Genomic DNA, 18,760 nt, shown 5'->3' on the forward strand with positions numbered 1-18,760 from the left:
AGGATTGGTTCATACGCAGCCAAAACATATGGGAAGAGGTTCACCAATGTCTAGAAATTGTCAATACCAAGTATAAGGAATATGCAGACAAACACAGAGGAGACAGCGAACCCAGCGGCCGGCGAGGGCCTTTCTGTGTGGAGTTTGCATGTTCTCCTCCGGGTGCTCTGGTTTCCCCCACAATCCAAAGACATGCTGTTAGGTTGACATGGAGCGGCCTTGGGCTGAGGTGCCAAACCCCTGACTGCTTCCTGGGCACTCTGGTGTAGCTGCCCACTGCTCTGAGTGTGTGTGTGTGTTCACTGCTTCAGATGGGTTAAATACAGAGGATGAATTTCACTGTGCTTGAAGTGTGCATGTGACGAATAAAGGTTTCTTCTTCTACTTCCCAGCTCTCCTCTGCACATACATCAGTAAGTGCCTGCATTCTGACGGTGGGGTTTTTTTGTCCTATTCCTATGTGGTCTTGTTCTATTTTTTTTATGTGGTCTTGCACTTTAAGGTTAGCTTTTAATTTTGTTGTATTTGGTACAATGACAATAGATTCTGATTCATCATAGTTGAGATAAATTTCTGTTTGACTTTGGCTCCGGCGGCACGGTGGTGTAGTGGTTAGCGCTGTCGCCTCACAGCAAGAAGGTCCGGGTTCGAGCCCCGTGGCCGGTGAGGGCCTTTCTGTGTGGAGTTTGCATGTTCTCCCCGTGTCCGCGTGGGTTTCCTCCGGGTGCTCTGGTTTCCCCCACAGTCCAAAGACATGCAGGTTAGGTTAACTGGTGACTCTAAATTGAGCGTAGGTGTGAATGTGAGTGTGAATGGTTGTCTGTGTCTATGTGTCAGCCCTGTGATGACCTGGTGACTTGTCCAGGGTGTACCCCGCCTTTCACCCGTAGTCAGCTGGGATAGGCTCCAGCTCGCCTGCGACCCTGTAGAACAGGATAAAGCGACTACAGATAATGAGATGAGATGAGATGAGATGAGACTTTGGCTCCATCTAGTGGCCAAACTGGTAATGACAGATAGAAACATGAACTCCACCCCAGTTTAGTAACAAACAGCTTCAGCATGTGTTCAGAGGAAGTGTGTGATGATATCAGTGCGTTGGTGTGTCATGACAAAGAAATGTGAAACACCAGGTTTTGTGCTAAATAAAATTATTCCCAAGTTCAGTCAGCGGAAACCTGCAAAAAGACGTGTTTCGACAGTCTGAGAATAAACTTCCTAAAAACAACCCTGTAATTTAAAAAGCACTGAATTACTGAAAAAAATTCGTGGTTAAACGTTTATATTTATCCATCAGGAATAAATGAGTAATAAATAAAAATGATAAAAACAAATAATACCAATATGTATATAGATATGTTTTTATTTGGTGAAAAAAAAATAAAAGAGCAGAATAAGGCCGTAAGCCAGGCCTGATGCTCATCTCTGGTCATAAACCTGCATCACTTTTTAACTCCATGAGCCTCAGAGCTCCAACGAGCAACCTGTGGACAGCACCTGAGGGAAAATTTGTGTAAATTTGTTTAAAATTTTGCATCTTATCCTGAAAGCCACGATGCAATCCTGACTTCTCGGATTGCGTCCTGGCCTGCAGTGTGAAGCCGGTGTCATATGAACACACACAGATTCACACGAGCTAAACTTAGCTCTGCTAAACATGTGTGGCACAGGAAGACGCACACTCTCTCTCTCTCCAAAACACTGCACTGGATTTAACTGGAGAGTTTTAAACGATTAAAGAGGGAAAAGTTTCAGAAAGAGATTCGACTCGGTGCGATCATTTACTCTGAGGACGCTGAGGAAACAAAGATGTCCCTCTGACTGACTGAGGAAGAGGAAAGATCACAAAACATTCAAGACACAACGTCTGACTGAGATTTTCATTTATGAATCGATTTTAAAGCTGATTTTCTGACAATGTCACGGCCAATCAGATCACTATGGGCTCTTTGCTTCATTTTCATGTTTGGTGAGTTTGATTATTTATTTATTTTATTCCTTAGTGATTTATTCCTCTTATATCACAGGAATTTACAAATATTTTTACTACTAAAGAACAGCACACTTTTTTATCCATTTATAGTTCCATTTAATGTTATGGAATATCACTACAACAAGTTAGTTCTTATTCTCACTTACGTTATAGCAGCTATAAACGCCCAGTTCCCTCAGCAGACTCTCTTCATTCTCTCTCAAAGAACAACAACAAAAAAACAGTAGCTTGTAATGTTACCAAAAAACTGCAAAGAAGCACAAACCCCTCTGTCCTGAAGATGTCAGAAAATTAAATGAACAATTTTTGCTTCTCAGAACGTTCCAAGAATGTTTTGTTTGTTTGTTTTGTTTTGTTTTTTTGTTATGGAACATTCCTTGAAGCTTTCATTTGTCCTCTGGAAAGTTTTTTTTTTTAAACAAATATAATGTTCATCTTTGGTTGCATATTCTGGTTTATAGAATGTTCGAACATTCTCCTGACGTTCTCCTCACATATCCAGGAGTTTTCTTTGTGTATTTATGAACCCATGAACTTTGACCACAAGAATTGTAATAAACCCACTTCAGCCTGTAATTGTACCATCACTTGACGCTGCTAACCTCTGTGCAACGTTCTCGAAACATTCTCATATCTCATCTCATCTCATCTCATTATCTCTAGCCGCTTTATCCTTCTACAGGGTCGCAGGCAAGCTGGAGCCTATCCCAGCTGACTACGGGCGAAAGGCGGGGTACACCCTGGACAAGTCGCCAGGTCACCACAGGGCTGACACATAGACACAGACAACCATTCACACTCACATTCACACCTACGCTCAATTTAGAGTCACCAGTTAACCTAACCTGCATGTCTTTGGACTGTAGGGGAAACCGGAGCACCCGGAGGAAACCCACGCGGACACGGGGAGAACATGCAAACTCCACACAGAAAGGCCCTCGCCAGCCCCGGGGCTCGAACCCAGGACCTTCTACATTCTCATATGGTTGTGTGAATAAATACCAAAATACACCCAATTTGGAACATTGTCTGAAAAGCAATCATGAGAGAATGTTTGAGTTTTCACTTCCCAAAACATGTGAGGAACATTCTGATGCCTCATGACCTGCACTGACACTGGAGACTCCTTCCGTAACTGTTAAATAAAGACATTCTGTCTTATGGAAAACATCACCACATGTACAATTACACACGTTTTCTTTTATCTGTTACTATAGGAACAATAACGTGTTAGGATGAGTGCATGAATATAAACGTGTGATTTGTAGTCATGCTGCTGTCAGAGCTGCTGCTCCGACCAATCACAGTCCAGAATTGGTGTAAGTCATGATAACTATATTATTATCATTAACATATCTAAGGAGGCGAACTGGAGTCTTCTGGGACTGAAACACAGAAACGTCTCCCTGTGGTGACTTGGTGTGTTTCCCGTTATCCTGAGTCTCTGTGTTTTGATGTCCTGTAGTGCGCTGGTGTGAGGGCAGCTGTGCCGAGGTGGACTCCATGACGGAGGCGGTGGCTGGACAGGGCTTCCTGTTGGGCTGCATTTCCTGTAAAAGAAGGGAGGAAATAAGTGGCACTGCTATGGTGGACTGGCACTTTAAACCGACCGGAGGCGATGAGTTCTTCCATGTCAGTGTGCTCACAACCCCCACACGGTTCATTCACAGTCATACATTACCTGTAAGATAGATAGATGGATACTTTATTTACTAAAACATTGCAGCCATTTGGCTGAATTATGTTTAAGTTAAATACATAAGAATGAAAAAAAAAAATAAATATATATATATATATATATATATATATATATATATATATATATAAAATTTGAAATTTGACTAGAATTGAAATATTAAGATGTAAATGCAGAACTCATTATAAAACTATTCTTAAAACGTTCAGTCTTGTAATGGGAGTAGGCAAACTTCCTGGAGTTCCTTAAAGGAGATACGCAGAACCTTAAAAAATTTCTGAGTGGATAGTATCTCCATCCTTGGCTCTTGTATGCTGCATAAATGGGAATAAAAATATATATATTTTGAGAGTTAAAATCGACCGCAAAGTTGTCATTGGAGCTGCCCTACTGAGCCAGCCAGCCCTGAGTGCGTGACGTCACAGCGGGAACCGGTTTTAAGGCCGAGGCCTTTTACAGCTATAGACCAAAGTCATATCAATAAACATTTACGGTGAAAGTAAGAAATACCGTTACCGACTTGCTCAACTAAGACTGATTTGACTTCATTGATTGTGGGTTGACTCTCATTAAAACAGGATGGGTGTTATAACTTATGCAACATACACATACGTGCATGCATTTTCACTGATAAAACGTAAAAGGCTCATTAAATAATCAGATGAACTGAGACAATCACATTCTGAAGCAAATTAAATAATCTTACACCGGTAGCTTAAACACACAATATAACTTACATGTATTCATCTAAATGCAGGTAAACAACGTGTTGTTTTTGTTGCTTTTTTATCCAAATGAGAGTCGGAGCTTACCCGTCTGTGTTCTCACTTCTTGAAGGCCGATCTTGTTGCCGGATTGTTTTGAAACAATCTGACTTTCAGTTGTTCATTCAGTTCTCCATTTATTCGCTTCTTCCACATAAAGGCGAGATGGCAGCAATATCCAGTTTAGAAATAAGACGGCTGCTCCACTCATTCTCTCCATACTGAGTACTCCACCATTACTGCTGGGCTCAGGCGATTACTAAAACCCGGGACAGAATGGGACGTCACCGGTTTTAGCAACAACTGCGGGGAGGTCACTGCCCAAGAAATATGTCCCATCCCGTTCCGTCCCGGGTTTTAGCAACAACTCTTGGCTCACTCCAGGAGGACTGGTGCAACGGAACTCACTTAAAAAAAAAACTTTCCTTTTCTTGTTTTTTTTTCTTTAATTGTTGATACTGCACCCTCTTTCAATCCGGGCTTATAGCCAATGCTCCTTAATACAACCCCGATTCCAAAAAAGTTGGGACAAAGTACAAATTGTAAATAAAAACGGAATGCAATAATTTACAAATCTCAAAAGCTGATATTGTATTCACAATAGAACATAGACAACATTTCAAATGTCGAAAGTGAGACATTTTGAAATTTCATGCCAAATATTGGCTCATTTGAAATTTCATGACAGCAACACATCTCAAAAAAGTTGGGACAGGGGCAATAAGAGGCTGGAAAAGTTAAAGGTACAAAAAAGGAACAGCTGGAGGACCAAATTGCAACTCATTAGGTCAATTGGCAATAGGTCATTAACATGACTGGGTATAAAAAGAGCATCTTGGAGTGGCAGCGGCTCTCAGAAGTAAAGATGGGAAGAGGATCACCAATCCCCCCAATTCTGCGCCGACAAATAGTGGAGCAATATCAGAAAGGAGTTCTACAGTGTAAAATTGCAAAGAGTTTGAACATATCATCATCTACAGTGCATAATATCATCAAAAGATTCAGAGAATCTGGAAGAATCTCTGTGCGTAAGGGTCAAGGCCGGAAAACCATGCTGGGTGCCTGTGATCTTCGGGCCCTTAGACGGCACTGCATCACATACAGGCATGCTTCTGTATTGGAAATCACAAAATGGGCTCAGGAATATTTCCAGAGAACATTATCTGTGAACACAATTCACCGTGCCATCCGCCGTTGCCAGCTAAAACTCTATAGTTCAAAAAAGAAGCCGTATCTAAACACGATCCAGAAGCGCAGACGTCTTCTCTGGGCCAAGGCTCATTTAAAATGGACTGTGGCAAAGTGGAAAACTGTTCTGTGGTCAGACGAATCAAAATTTGAAGTTCTTTATGGAAATCAGGGACGCCGTGTCATTCGGACTAAAGAGGAGAAGGACGGCCCAAGTTGTTATCGGCACTCAGTTCAGAAGCCTGCATCTCTGATGGTATGGGGTTGCATTAGTGCGTGTGGCATGGGCAGCTTACACATCTGGAAAGACACCATCAATGCTGAAAGGTATATCCAGGTTCTAGAGCAACATATGCTCCCATCCAGACAACGTCTCTTTCAGGGAAGACCTTGCATTTTCCAACATGACAATGCCAAACCACATACTGCATCAATTACAGCATCATGGCTGCATAGAAGAAGGGTCCGGGTACTGAACTGGCCAGCCTGCAGTCCAGATCTTTCACCCATAGAAAACATTTGGTGCATCATAAAACGGAAGATACGACAAAAAAGACCTAAGACAGTTGAGCAACTAGAATCCTACATTAGACAAGAATGGGTTAACATTCCTATCCCTAAACTTGAGCAACTTGTCTCCTCAGTCCCCAGACGTTTACAGACTGTTGTAAAGAGAAAAGGGGATGTCTCACAGTGGGAAACATGGCCTTGTCCCAACTTTTTTGAGATGTGTTGTTGTCATGAAATTTAAAATCACCTAATTTTTCTCTTTAAATGATACATTGGGCGGCACGGTGGTGTAGTGGTTAGCGCTGTCGCCTCACAGCAAGAAGGTCCTGGGTTCGAGCCCCGGGGCCGGCGAGGGCCTTTCTGTGTGGAATTTGCATGTTCTCCCTGTGTCCGCGTGGGTTTCCTCTGGGTGCTCCGGTTTCCCCCACAGTCCAAAGACATGCAGGTTAGGTTAACTGGTGACTCTAAATTGAGCGTAGGTGTGAATGTGAATGGTTGTCTGTGTCTATGTGTCAGCCCTGTGATGACCTGACGACTTGTCCAGGGTGTACCCCGCCTTTCGCCCGTAGTCAGCTGGGATAGGCTCCAGCGACCCTGTAGAAGGATAAAGTGGCTAGAGATGAGAAATGATACATTTTCTCAGTTTCAACATTTGATATGTCATCTATGTTCTATTCTGAATAAAATATGGAATTTTGAAACTTCCACATCATTGCATTCCATTTTTATTTACAATTTGTACTTTGTCCCAACTTTTTTGGAATCGGGGTTGTAGACAGAGGTGGAAAAACTGGATTGACAAAGTAAAAGTCCTGCTTAGGTTTTCCTTTTGCCTGTGCTCTCAACACAGGTGATTTCACCAATTAGCTCATCAACCTGGCTTAGGGGATGTGGTAATTAGGATCAGCTGGTTCATTGAATTGGCTGGAGCAAAAATGTGGCAGGGTTTTTACTTTCTGCACCCGGGTTTTTCCACCTCTGGTTGTAGATCAGAGGTCTTGTACGAGTCTTCAGTAAAATATGCAGAGCAGAGGAGAGACCACTTTGTAGGCGCTCAATGTGCCCGTGAACTTCTCACAAAATGTGTCCAAATCTTTGCAGTTTGAACATTCTTGGGTCATGAATGCAACGTAAATCCAGCTTCTGTCATGTTGCTGCACCCGCCAGCTACACATCTACATGGCATGGCGATAAATTAGCTCAAAATGGAGGATCGGAGTTGCAGTCAGCTCTGTGCTTTAGTATAGCGGAAATGGTGATGAGACCAATAGACTTCCTGCTGTGACGTTATGGATGTCAAGGTCATTCACTCAGACCGCTAGGATTAAGACTGTGTGCAAGCAGAATCTGTGACAGGGGGCAGAAGGGGGAGGAGGGGCAGAACAGGGAGGGAGTTGAGCCTCCTGACCACCTGGTGAAAGAAACTGTCCTTGAGCCTGCTGGTTTTGGCCCGGAGACTCTGCAGTCTCCTCCCCGACGGCAGCAGGCTGAAGAGGGGTCACCTGCAATCCTGATGGCTTTGCGGGTGAGGCGGGAGTTATAAATATCCATTAGAGAAGGGAGAGAGACACCAGTGATCCTCTCAGCTGCTCTCATGATGCGCTGCAGAGTCTTGCAGCAGGACACGGTGCAGGCACCGTACCACACGGTGATGCAGCTGGTCAGGATGTTCTCGATGGTGCCTCTGTAGAATGTGTGCATGATGGGGGCCGGGACTCTTGCTCTCCTCAGTTTGCGGAGGAAGTACAGACACTGTTGGGCTTTTTTGGCCAGTGATGCAGTTTTGTTGCTCCAGGACAGGTCTTCAGAGACGTACACACCCAGAAACTTGGTGCTGCTCACCCTCTCCACTGCAGCACCGTCGATAGTGGAGCATGCTGGGTGTGCGCTCTCCTGAAGTCCACAATAATCTCCTTCGTCTTCTCCATGTTCAGGCGGAGATCGTTGTCCTTGCACCACATGGCCAAGCGGCTCACCTCACTCCTGTAGATTGTCTCATAGCCATTGTTGATGAGACCCACCACAGTCGTGTCATCCGCAAACTTAATGAAGAGATTAGAGCTGGATGTTGGTGTGCAGTCGTGGGTCAGCAGAGTGAAGAGGAGGGGGCTTAGCACACATCCTTGGGGAGCCCCCATGTTCAATGTGATGGTGCTGGAGGAGTTGCTGCCGACCCGTACAGCCTGTGGTCTCCCCGTCAGGAAGTCCAGCAGCCAGTTGCACAGGGAGGTGTTGAGTCCCAGCTGGTCCAGTTTATGAATGAGCTGCTGAGGAATGATTGTGTTGAATGCTGAGCTAAAGTCTATGAACAGCATTCTGACATACGAGTCTTTTGTCTCCAGGTGGGTGAGGGCTGAGTGGAGGGCAGTGGAGATGGCGTCATCGGTTGAACGGTTGGACTGATAAAATTTACTCAATTTTATGCAAATTAGGTGAAGCAGTAAATCAATAAATCCAAATGATCAGCTTGAATGATTCCTCGAACCGATCCTACAGGGTGCGCTGTGCGACGTGGTTCCTGCTTACTGTTTAACACAAAAATGGAAGACAAACTTATAAGCATGGATTCATCTTCTCCTCTCATATACGACCTTTCATTAAATGTGTACAAAGACATTAGAAAGAAAAATAAAGCTTGGAAGGAAGTAGCAGAGATCGTCAGTGTCTCTGGTGAGTGCGTGTAGCTAATACAGTTAGCTCGCTTTGCTAATCTAATCTGAGAACCATGTTGGAATGAAGCCTGTCGTCACTGATTAGTGCTTTATTTAATGTGTTTAATTAGTTATATATATGATGTGTAGCTACTAGTATCGCTTTCTCATTGTAATTAACAGTACCAGACAGGCCACACCCACAATCTACAATATTATCAGTCGCTACACGCTCACAAACTACAAACCAAACACCTGACTTTTATCCTACGAGTGTGAACATTCTGCCAGTGAACTTCTATCCTCTTACTTGCAGATCTTCCATTACGATTATCCGACCTCCACCATCCTGCATGAGGACTTCGAGTCCCGCCTTGAGTGGCGTGGAACTAAAGGAACGGCGGATCTCCAGATCGGAGCCATTTACATCCGGAACGTCACGTTTAATGACACCGGCACTTACACCTGCACATTTGAGCGCACGCTCTTCCTCCAATTTAGTACTGAACACGTGACCATCAAAAAAACAGTGGAGCTCACCGTCCTGGCACACGGTAATGTTCCTTTAATTACTGTTCTGTTTTTAATTATGTCATTCATATTATTTATATTGTTTTTTAAATATTGATTTTAAAAGACACACACTCACTGGTCACTTTATTAGGAACTTATTGATTCTAAGATCCCTGTTCTTGGCTGCAGGAGTGGAACCCAATGTGTTCTTCTCTCTCTGTTGCATGCTGAGATGCGTTTCTGCTCACCACGGTTGTAAAGAGTGATTATATGAGTTACTGTATCCTTCCTGGGGGGGAAAAAAGCTCGAACCAATCTGTCCATTTCCCTCTGACCCTCTCTTATCAACAAGGCATTTGTTTTTTCCACCCACGGAACTGTCACTCACTCACTCACTCACTCACTCACTCACTCACTCACTCACTCACTCACTCACTCACTCACTCACTCACTCACTCAATGGATGTTTTTTGTTTTTGGCACCATTCTGTGTAAACTCTAGAGACTGTTGTGTGTGAAAACCCCAGGAGATCAGCAGCAGTTTCTGAAATATTCAAACCAAAAATATTCATCTGGCTCAAACCAACACCCATACCACAGTGAAAGAAAGGAAGTCACACTTCACTGTGAGATCACAATTTTTCCCGTTCTGATGCTTGAACATTGTGAACATTAACTGAAGCTCTTGATTTGTATCTGTGGGATTTGATGCATCAAGCGATCGGCTTATTAGAGAACTGCAGAAAGCAGTGGGTGGATATTGGGCTGTTCCTAATAAAGTGGCCAGTGTGTGTGTGTGTGTACACTCATCTCTAAAGCTTATATAAAAATCCAATTTTATGGTCAGCTTTACATCATGTTGTTTGATTTTTTTTCTTAAATACTATTTTACTTTCATGAGACTTAAAAATACATGTTCATTTGAACTTCCTGTGATTCTCATCATTTTAAACTAATTTTTATGAATTTATTTCTTTGTGATCCCGCAGTAAAATTGGGAGAATACACACAAAGGGTGCAGTGCCGATTTCACCTACAGTGAATCTCAATTCTTTTCATTTCAGGCTTTTATTGACATTTTTACGTCCCAGATAGGTGGCACGGTGGTGTAGTGGTTAGCGCTGTCGCCTCACAGCAAGAAGGTTCTGGGTTCTAGCCCTGTGGCTGGTGAGGGCCTTTCTGTGCGGAGTTTGCATGTTCTCCCCATGTCCACGTGGGTTTCCTCCGGGTGCTCCGGTTTCCCCCACAGTCCAAAGACATGCAGGTTAGGTTAACTGGTGACTCTAAATTGAGCGTAGGTGTGAATGTGAATGGTTGTCTGTGTCTATGTGTCAGCCCTGTGATGACCTGGCGACTTGTCCAGGGTGAACTCCGCCTTTCGCCCGTAGTCAGCTGGGATAGGATCCAGCTTGCCTGCGACCCTGTAGAACAGGATAAAACGGCTAGAGACAATGAGATGAGATGAGACGTCCCAGATATTAGCTCCACCTCTAGCAGGAAACAAATCGTATTAGCCCAACCCCCTTACTTTAAAAGCCAACCCCTTTTAAGGGTGTGGGTCAGGGCAGGGGAAGAGGAAGACCTGAAAATGTCTGTTCAGCTTCCAGGCAGCAGAGGGTGCTGAACCTTCCACATTCCAGAACAGACAGATTTTATTATCTCATCTCATCTCATCTCATCTCATCTCATCTCATTATCTGTAGCCGCTTTATCCTGTTCTACAGGGTCGCAGGCAAGCTGGAGGCTATCCCAGCTGACTACGGGCGAAAGGCGGGGTACACCCTGGACAAGTCGCCAGGTCATCACAGGGCTGACACATAGACACAGACAACCATTCACACTCACATTCACACCTACGCTCAATTTAGAGTCACCAGTTAACCTAACCTGCATGTCTTTGGACTGTGGGGGAAACCGGAGCACCCGGAGGAAACCCACGCGGACACAGGGAGAACATGCAAACTCCACACAGAAAGGCCCTCGCCGGCCACAGGGCTTGAACCCGGACCTTCTTGCTGTGAGGCGACAGCGCTAACCACTACACCACCGTGCCGCCCCACAGACATTAAATAATGAGCACAAATGAAAAGTTTTAGCAGCTTTCTTGTTTTTAGATTCAGAGATGATTTTGATATACTGTTCAGGTTCCTTTTCGAAGGTTATAAATGAAGGTTTTGAATGACTAAACCTGGCTTTATGAATATGGCATTTTCCTAAAATGATCAATAAATTTACTATGTATAACTCTTTCTGTTTTTTGCTTTTGTTGTTACGGAAACCAAACCGTACATATTTCCAACACAGAGAAAAATCAGAGTCCAGCTTGGCTGTAATGAACCGGGTTATTTCTGTCCAGAATGTGATGGTAAAGGGACGTTGCCAGAACAGGTGCATTATTGTTTCCGGGTCCGTCTCACACAATGAACAGGCTACACAAATGTCTCTCTTGAACTTAAGCATATAATGCTTGGCAGGAGCGTATCTATGAATCAGTTTGAAAGACACCTCCTTTACTTTGTTTGTAAGGAAGTATCTGTATGTGAGGTTCCACACACTGCTCCAGTTCAGATCACCAAGACCAGTCCAGTACTGAACCACAGAGGGGGTAGTGGTGATATCTGCCTGGAATAATGCACAAATATTGCAATTATTGTTCTTGGATGTGACAGCGAAGCATACATGACCCACTGAGGTCAATGTGGGGTCCAGAGATGGTAAACAAACCGTTTTTTCAGCCCCTCTGAGAAGGGTTAGGATACCAGAGGGAATGGCATCCATTACAATGGCAAACTCTTTTGGGGTAACAGGAATACCAAATGTTTGGAGGAACTCAGAATAATTTATCAGATTTCCATTGTCAGAGTAGCTGGGTTATTAGAATTATGTTATTATTGAATCAGGACTGAAAAAATAAGGATTTATTTTTATATTTAATGTGCTGATTATTCCAGATGAAGCATCTATGTGGGGAGAAGTTGTGTTTATAAATGAATGACCGTGCCAAGAGCATTTGTTTATGGAAATTGGACAGGATTGGGGAAGTTTCTCTATTTTATAATAGCATAAAAGTACATATTCAAGGCCTCCAATGGTAGAGAAAATGTACCTGGGTATAACGTTCCATATGGATGTGGGATTATGGAGAAACTGTTTTATCCAATTAATTTTAAAGGTATTATTAAGGGTAATAAAATCAAGAAAGTTTAGACCACCAGAATCATAAGTGTTCATAACAGCAGACTTTTTCACATAATGTATCCTGTTTTCCCAAATAAAACTGAACAGTAACTTATCAATGGCATTACATAGCTGCTTGTCGACAGACGGGGGGTGGGGGGCTGTATATGTAAGATGGGATAATCCTTCTGCCTTTGTCAGTAATATTTGTCCTTTCAAGGATAAATCTCTCTGAAGACACTGATTAACTTTTTTTCCTTGTCTCGTCTCGTCTTCTTCCGCTTATCCCGGGCCGGGTCGCGGAGGCAGCAGTCTGAGCATGGAAGCCCAAACTTCCCTTTCCCCAGACACCTCGGCCAGCTCCTCGGGAAGAACACCGAGGCGTTCCCAGGCCAGCCGAGAGACATAGTCCCTCCAGCGTGTCCTGCTCCGTTCGTACAGGGACCAGACAGCCCTTAGCAAAGAGCCCCAAACCCCATCCTCCAGAAGCACCCCCCACAGAATACCACAAAGGACACAGTCGAATGCCTTCTCCAAATCCACAAAGCACATGTGGACTGGTTGGGCAAACTCCCATGAACCCTTGAGCACCCTATGAAGGGTATAGAGCTGGTCCAGTGTTCCGCGACCAGGATGAAAACCACATTGTTCCTCCTGGATCCGAGGTTTGACTATTGGCCGAATTCTCCTCTCCAGTACCCTGGAGTAAACCTTCCCTGGGAGGCTGAGAAGTGTGATTCCCCTATAATTGGAGCACACTCTCTGGTCCCCTTTCTTAAAAAGAGGGACCACCACCCCAGTCTGCCACTCCAGAGGCACTGTCCCCGACCGCCATGCGATGTTGCAGAGATGTGTCAGCCAAGACAGCCCCACAACATCCAGAGACTTGAGATACTCAGGGCGGATCTCATCCACCCCCGGTGCCTTGCCACCAAGGAGCTTGCTAACCACCTCAGTGACTTTGGCTTGGGTAATGGACGAGTCCACCTCTGAGTCATCAGCCTCCGTTTCCTCAATGGAAGACGAGACAGTGGGATTGAGGAGATCCTTGAAGTATTGCTTCCACCGCCCGACAATGTCCCCAGTCGAGGTCAACAGCTCCCCACCCGCACTGTAAACAGTGTTGGCAGAGTACTGCTTCCCCCTCCTGAGGTGCCGGACGGTTTGCCAGAATTTCTTCGAGGCTGACCGATAGTCCTTCTCCATGGCCTCACCGAACTCCTCCCAGTTCTGAGTTTTTGCCTCCGCAACTGCCCGAGCTGCGGCATGCCTGGCCTGCCAATACCCATCAGCTGCCTCAGGAGTCCCGGAGGCCAACATGGCCCAATAGAACTTCTTCTTCAGTTTGATGGCATCCCTTACTTCTGGTGTCCACCACCGGGTTCTGGGATTGCCGCCACGACAGGCACTGGAGACCTTGCGGCCACAGCTCCGAACAGCCGCGTCGACAGTGGAGGCAGAAAACATGGTCCACTCAGACTCAATGTCCCCCACCTCCCTCGGAAGCTGGGAGAAGCTCTCCCGGAGGTGGGAGTTAAAGACCTCTCCGACAGAGTCGGAGAGTCCAGACGTTCCCAGCAGACCCTCACCATACGTTTGGGCCTACCAGGTCTGTCCGGCTTCCTCCTCCACCAGCGGATCCAACTCACCACCAGGTGGTGATCAGTTGACAGCTCAGCCCCTCTCTTCACCCGAGTGTCCAAGACATAGGGCCGGAGAGCCGATGAAACGACAACAAAGTCGATCATCAACCTCCGATCTAAGGTGTCCTGGTGCCATGTGCACTTATGGACATCCCTATGCTTGAACATGGTGTTCGTTACGGACAAACCGTGACTAGCACAGAAGTCCAATAACAAAACACCACTTGGGTTCAGATCGGGGAGGCCGTTCCTCCCAATCACGCTCTTCCAGGTGTCACTGTCGTCGCCCACGTGAGCACTGAAGTCCCCCAGTAGAACAATGGAGTCCCCAGTCTGAGCACCTCTCAGTACCTCTCCCAGGGACTCCAAGAATGCCGGATACTCTAGACTGCTATTCGGCCCGTAGGCACAAACAACAGCAAGAGCCCTCTCCCCGATCCTAAGGCGCAGAGAGGCGACCCTCTCATTCACTGGGGTAAACTTCAACACATGGTGGCTGAACTGGGGAGCTATAAGCAAGCCCACACCAGCCCGCCGCCGTTCACCATGGGCGACTCCAGAGAAGTAGAGAGTCTTTTTTTCCTTGTCTTATCAATAGTCTGGTGTTTAAGACATCTGAAATTTTCTGCACTATGCCCCCGCTATCCATATCCAGGGAGCGCTGCGATTTCAGCTTCTTCGCCACAGGGGGTTTGGATGGCGTTATGGCTGGTGTAATAGGAAGAGGAGGAAACTCTGAGCCCACAAGGGAAATCACAGGTGTATCTGCCATGCAGTAGTCATGTAGGTTGTGCACAAGCGGATTCTCCCTCGCTATTGGTGCCTCCATGCTGCCGTTGTGATGCACTAGCTTAGCAGCGTAATTAGCTGAAACTTGTTTTCTTAATGTGTGTTGTTATATGGTAACAGGTCTTCATGACATAAAGTCACTACCAAGTTAACATGATGTACTCACCACTGCTCTAGGGTACCTCGAGTAATATGAAGTGTAATAACTATGCTTCACTTAATTGTAAGTTTGACGGTGCTCAGCTCCTGAACAAACATGCACTCATGCCGCCATCTTGGCTCGATTTCCCAGAACAGACAGAATTCTCCTTCAGTCTGAAGTTCCAGCAAGTTCATAAAACATGCCTCTGAGAAGTCACATGGTTGCTCAAACTCCACCCACTTACAAATCAATGAACTGCAAACATTTATTCTGGTTAGAAAAGGACACCAAAGCTGACCCATGTTTACTGCTACTCAAGAGGAAGACACACCCCCAGGGCGGGGCATATATGTTCTAGAAAGCATTTAATTTGACAATCATTTTCCTGGAAAACAAAATACAAACCATCCATCTGTCTGAGGCACCTGTACATTTTATTTGCTTATTAAATTGTTTTCTTTCCTTCAGCAAAGCGCAATGTGACGGCCCTGGTTTCGGAGATCATGATGTACATCATCATCATCGTACTGCAGCTGTGGCTGATCGGTGTGCTAATTTACTGCTACAAAAAAATTTACGCTGAAAATGAAGCTCGCGAGGCCAGAAACGCTCAGCGTACAAAAAATAAGTGAGAGGATTTTTTAAAAATTCAGAATAAAACTGAAATTAAATAAAGTTAAAACTGTTATCTGAAGCTAGCGGTGGAGGTCAAGTTTAGCGTCTCTGACCTGTTTAGCATTATTTATCACGTTTGTGTTCTCTGTCTGGATTTAGCTGAGTGTGCTAATATTTGTAGCGCTAGTGCATATGCTAACAGATAATTATCCATTTCGCTAATGGAGTTAGCCAGTGAGTAAAGAGTTGATCCACAGTTCTGACTTTCTATCTCTGTAAAATTTACTTTCACTCCATTTAATGTTTTGCATTCTCTCTCTGATCTCTCGACACCTGAAGGCTTCTGGACTCGAAGGACACTTGTGATGGAGTGCACTTGGAGTAGCTGCACTTTCAGTGAGTGTCTTTAATAAACTGTAAACTCTTTATTATGTTTTATCAATCAATCAATCAATCAATCAATCAAATTTTATTTATATAGCCCTTTACAATAACCAAAAGGTACCCAAAGTGCTTTACATCAAACCCATAAAACATAACACTAAGACACAAAACAATGTTTTGTATCAAACAATACATAAAAGCACAGTACATAAAAACACAGGTTTTGACTACAGAAGGTGCCACAGTGCTGCAGGGTATTAAAAGCCTTTCAGAAGTATATGAAATAGACCAGATGAAACAAAGTACCCCTCAAAAACAAGACTCCCCTAGTCAGGATTGAACGCCAATCTAAAAAAGTGGGTCTTCAACTTCAATTTAAAAAGTCCGAGATCAATAGTGGTGCGAATGTCGGGGGGCAGGTTATTCCACAGTCTGGGAGCAGCGACAGCAAAAGAACGATCACCCCACTGTTTATATCTCGACCTTGGGACTTCTAACAGAAGCTGACCCGAAGAACGCAGGGCCCTACCATGATCACGGATAGTTAAAATCTCAGACAAGTAAGAGGGAGCCAGGCCATTAATGGCCTTAAAAATAAACAACAGAAGTTTAAAATCTATTCTAAAACGGACTGGAAGCCAGTGGAGTGACGACAGCACAGGAGTAATGTGTTCACGTCTGCACGTGCTTGTTAAAAATCGGGCCGTAGCGTTCTGTACAAGTTGAAGACGTAAAATTGAAGACTGGCTGAGGCCAACATACAGGGCATTACAGTAATCCAGTCTCGAACTGATGAATGCATGGATTGCCTTCTCGAGATCCTGCCGACTGAGAAACGGCTTCACTTTGGCCAAGAGACGGAGCTGAAAAAAGCTCGTTCTAACAACAGAACTAATCTGTTTATCAAATTTAAGCCCACTGTCAGACGTTACCCCAAGATTTTGTACGAATGGTTTAAAAAAGGAGGCCAGAGCACCAAAGTTTGTTGTAAGAACATTTGACATGGGTGACGTGCCAAATAAAATACATTCCGTTTTGCTGTCGTTCAAGTGCAAAAAGTTCCGTGCCAGCCAGTGCTTTACATCAGTAATACAATCCAGTACCTTAGTAATTATTGTAGTAGCACAATAATTATTAGTAATTATTGTGTTCATTCAATAAGATTTTTTCTTTTATTCTAATTGAGTGTTTTTGTTTCTTTGTTTGTTTGTTTTTCATTTTTTAGGAGTGATGAATCCTGGATGTTCTGCTGCTCACAAGAGGAAACATCTTAAAGTCTTAAACATAAACTTGTGAATGTGAATTTATTTGTTTAAAGAGGTTTCTGATTTATCCAGAGTCACAGATCACAGAATTATGGGCAACTTACCGACATGCTAGTGAGCTCGGATCTTCTAATTATTTCACTGCTTGTTTGTACGTTAGCATATTTTCTTTTTATGCTGGTTTGTAAGCACACCTGTTTACGCTTACTGAAATTTGTTGAGTTAGTATATTTACTGTCAAGCTAGTTTGTAAATTAGCCTATTTACTGTAATGCTAGTTTTCAATTTAATTGACATATTGATTTGTTTGTTAGCATCTTCACTGCTGTGTTAGTTTACAGTTATATTAGTAAGCTAGTCTATTTACAGCTATGCTAATTTGTAAATTAGCATAATGATTTTAATGGTATTTTATTTTAATGTTTGTTCCTCAGGTTACTAGTGAACTAAAAAAAGGGAACCTACAGAGTTTACATTAGACGTGTTTTGCTCCGAAGGGCCACAGGAACATTGGCTCTGTAGCATGTAGCTCAGGATCAGGGTGTGTTTATCTCCAGCAGTGAGAGAAATAGAAATGTTATTATTATGTTATTATTATGTTATATTATTGTAATTTATGTTTTTCTGCACTTTATGATAACACACCAGATTCAGTGCAATGAAACTCCATTTTATTCACAAAATTTATGAATACATTTGTGCAGTGACAATAAAGGCATTCTATTCTATTCTATTCTATTCTATTCTATTCTATTCTATTCTATTCTATTCTATTCTAAAACCTGTGAACAGTTTAATAAATAATTGTGTATCAGATGATAATAAATATCAGAACTCAGAGACATCACTGATAACTACAATTTCATTTCAAAGACATTTTCAGGTTTAATATTTTTTTCTTACTTTTTATTTTTATTTGCATTTGAATTTCAACAAAAAATAAGTAAATAAAAAAGAATGTGATTTTATGGTCATATCATTTAAAATTGTTTAAACATTAATAAATATTTTAATATTAAAATAGAAGCTACTTTAGATATTTTAGGGAAAAATTATGAATTAATAAACACAGAAAAATCCTAACACTTCAGCGGCATCCAGCGCAGCAACATAATCATTTTAGCCACAAACTGAGTTTAAAAAAATAATAATTAAAAAAAATCAACTCAGCATGCTGGTGAACATTTATTTCTGTTTTATTTATTTTCAACATGTCTCACCTTTTTATTACTGTTTCTAACATAATAATAACAATTCGACCTCAGTGGAGTAAAACAGCCCAAACTGAGCTTTATCCAAATGGGACTGAGGTCAGTTCCCCAAAAGCCTCCTTACACTCAGAGCGTCTTAGTGAAGAGATAGATAGATAGATAGATAGATAGATAGATAGATAGATAGATAGATAGATAGATAGATAGATAGATAGATAG

The 18,760-nt window shown here is 43.3% G+C and overlaps 1 protein-coding gene across 1 annotated transcript; it reads left to right on the forward strand.

Annotated features, from left to right (window-relative positions):
- The first annotated feature begins 1,615 nt into the window (after positions 1-1,615).
- On the forward strand, positions 1,616-17,541 carry si:ch211-225p5.8 (uncharacterized protein LOC555567 homolog). The gene is made up of 6 exons (XM_060901016.1): positions 1,616-1,969; positions 3,459-3,625; positions 9,119-9,356; positions 15,535-15,694; positions 16,021-16,077; positions 17,291-17,541. The coding sequence occupies exons 1-5, from the start codon at positions 1,918-1,920 to the stop codon at positions 16,064-16,066; spliced, it is 663 nt and encodes a 220-aa protein (XP_060756999.1). The 5' UTR covers positions 1,616-1,917; the 3' UTR covers positions 16,067-16,077; positions 17,291-17,541.
- Positions 17,542-18,760: the final 1,219 nt, after the last annotated feature.

This window comes from Neoarius graeffei, chromosome 19, assembly GCF_027579695.1.
Source record: "Neoarius graeffei isolate fNeoGra1 chromosome 19, fNeoGra1.pri, whole genome shotgun sequence".
Taxonomy (NCBI): domain Eukaryota; kingdom Metazoa; phylum Chordata; class Actinopteri; order Siluriformes; family Ariidae; genus Neoarius; species Neoarius graeffei.

What these genes read in the sequence shown, in the direction of transcription:
- si:ch211-225p5.8 (XM_060901016.1), top strand. Translation starts at nt 1,918, where the DNA reads ATGTCACGGCCAATCAGATCACTATGGGCTCTTTGCTTCATTTTCATG. An exon ending in GCTCACCGTCCTGGCACACG is followed by an intron (nt 9,357 to 15,534) that starts GTAATGTTCCTT and finishes TCTTTCCTTCAG; the next exon opens with CAAAGCGCAATGTGACGGCC. An exon ending in GCTCAGCGTACAAAAAATAA is followed by an intron (nt 15,695 to 16,020) that starts GTGAGAGGATTT and finishes CGACACCTGAAG; the next exon opens with GCTTCTGGACTCGAAGGACA.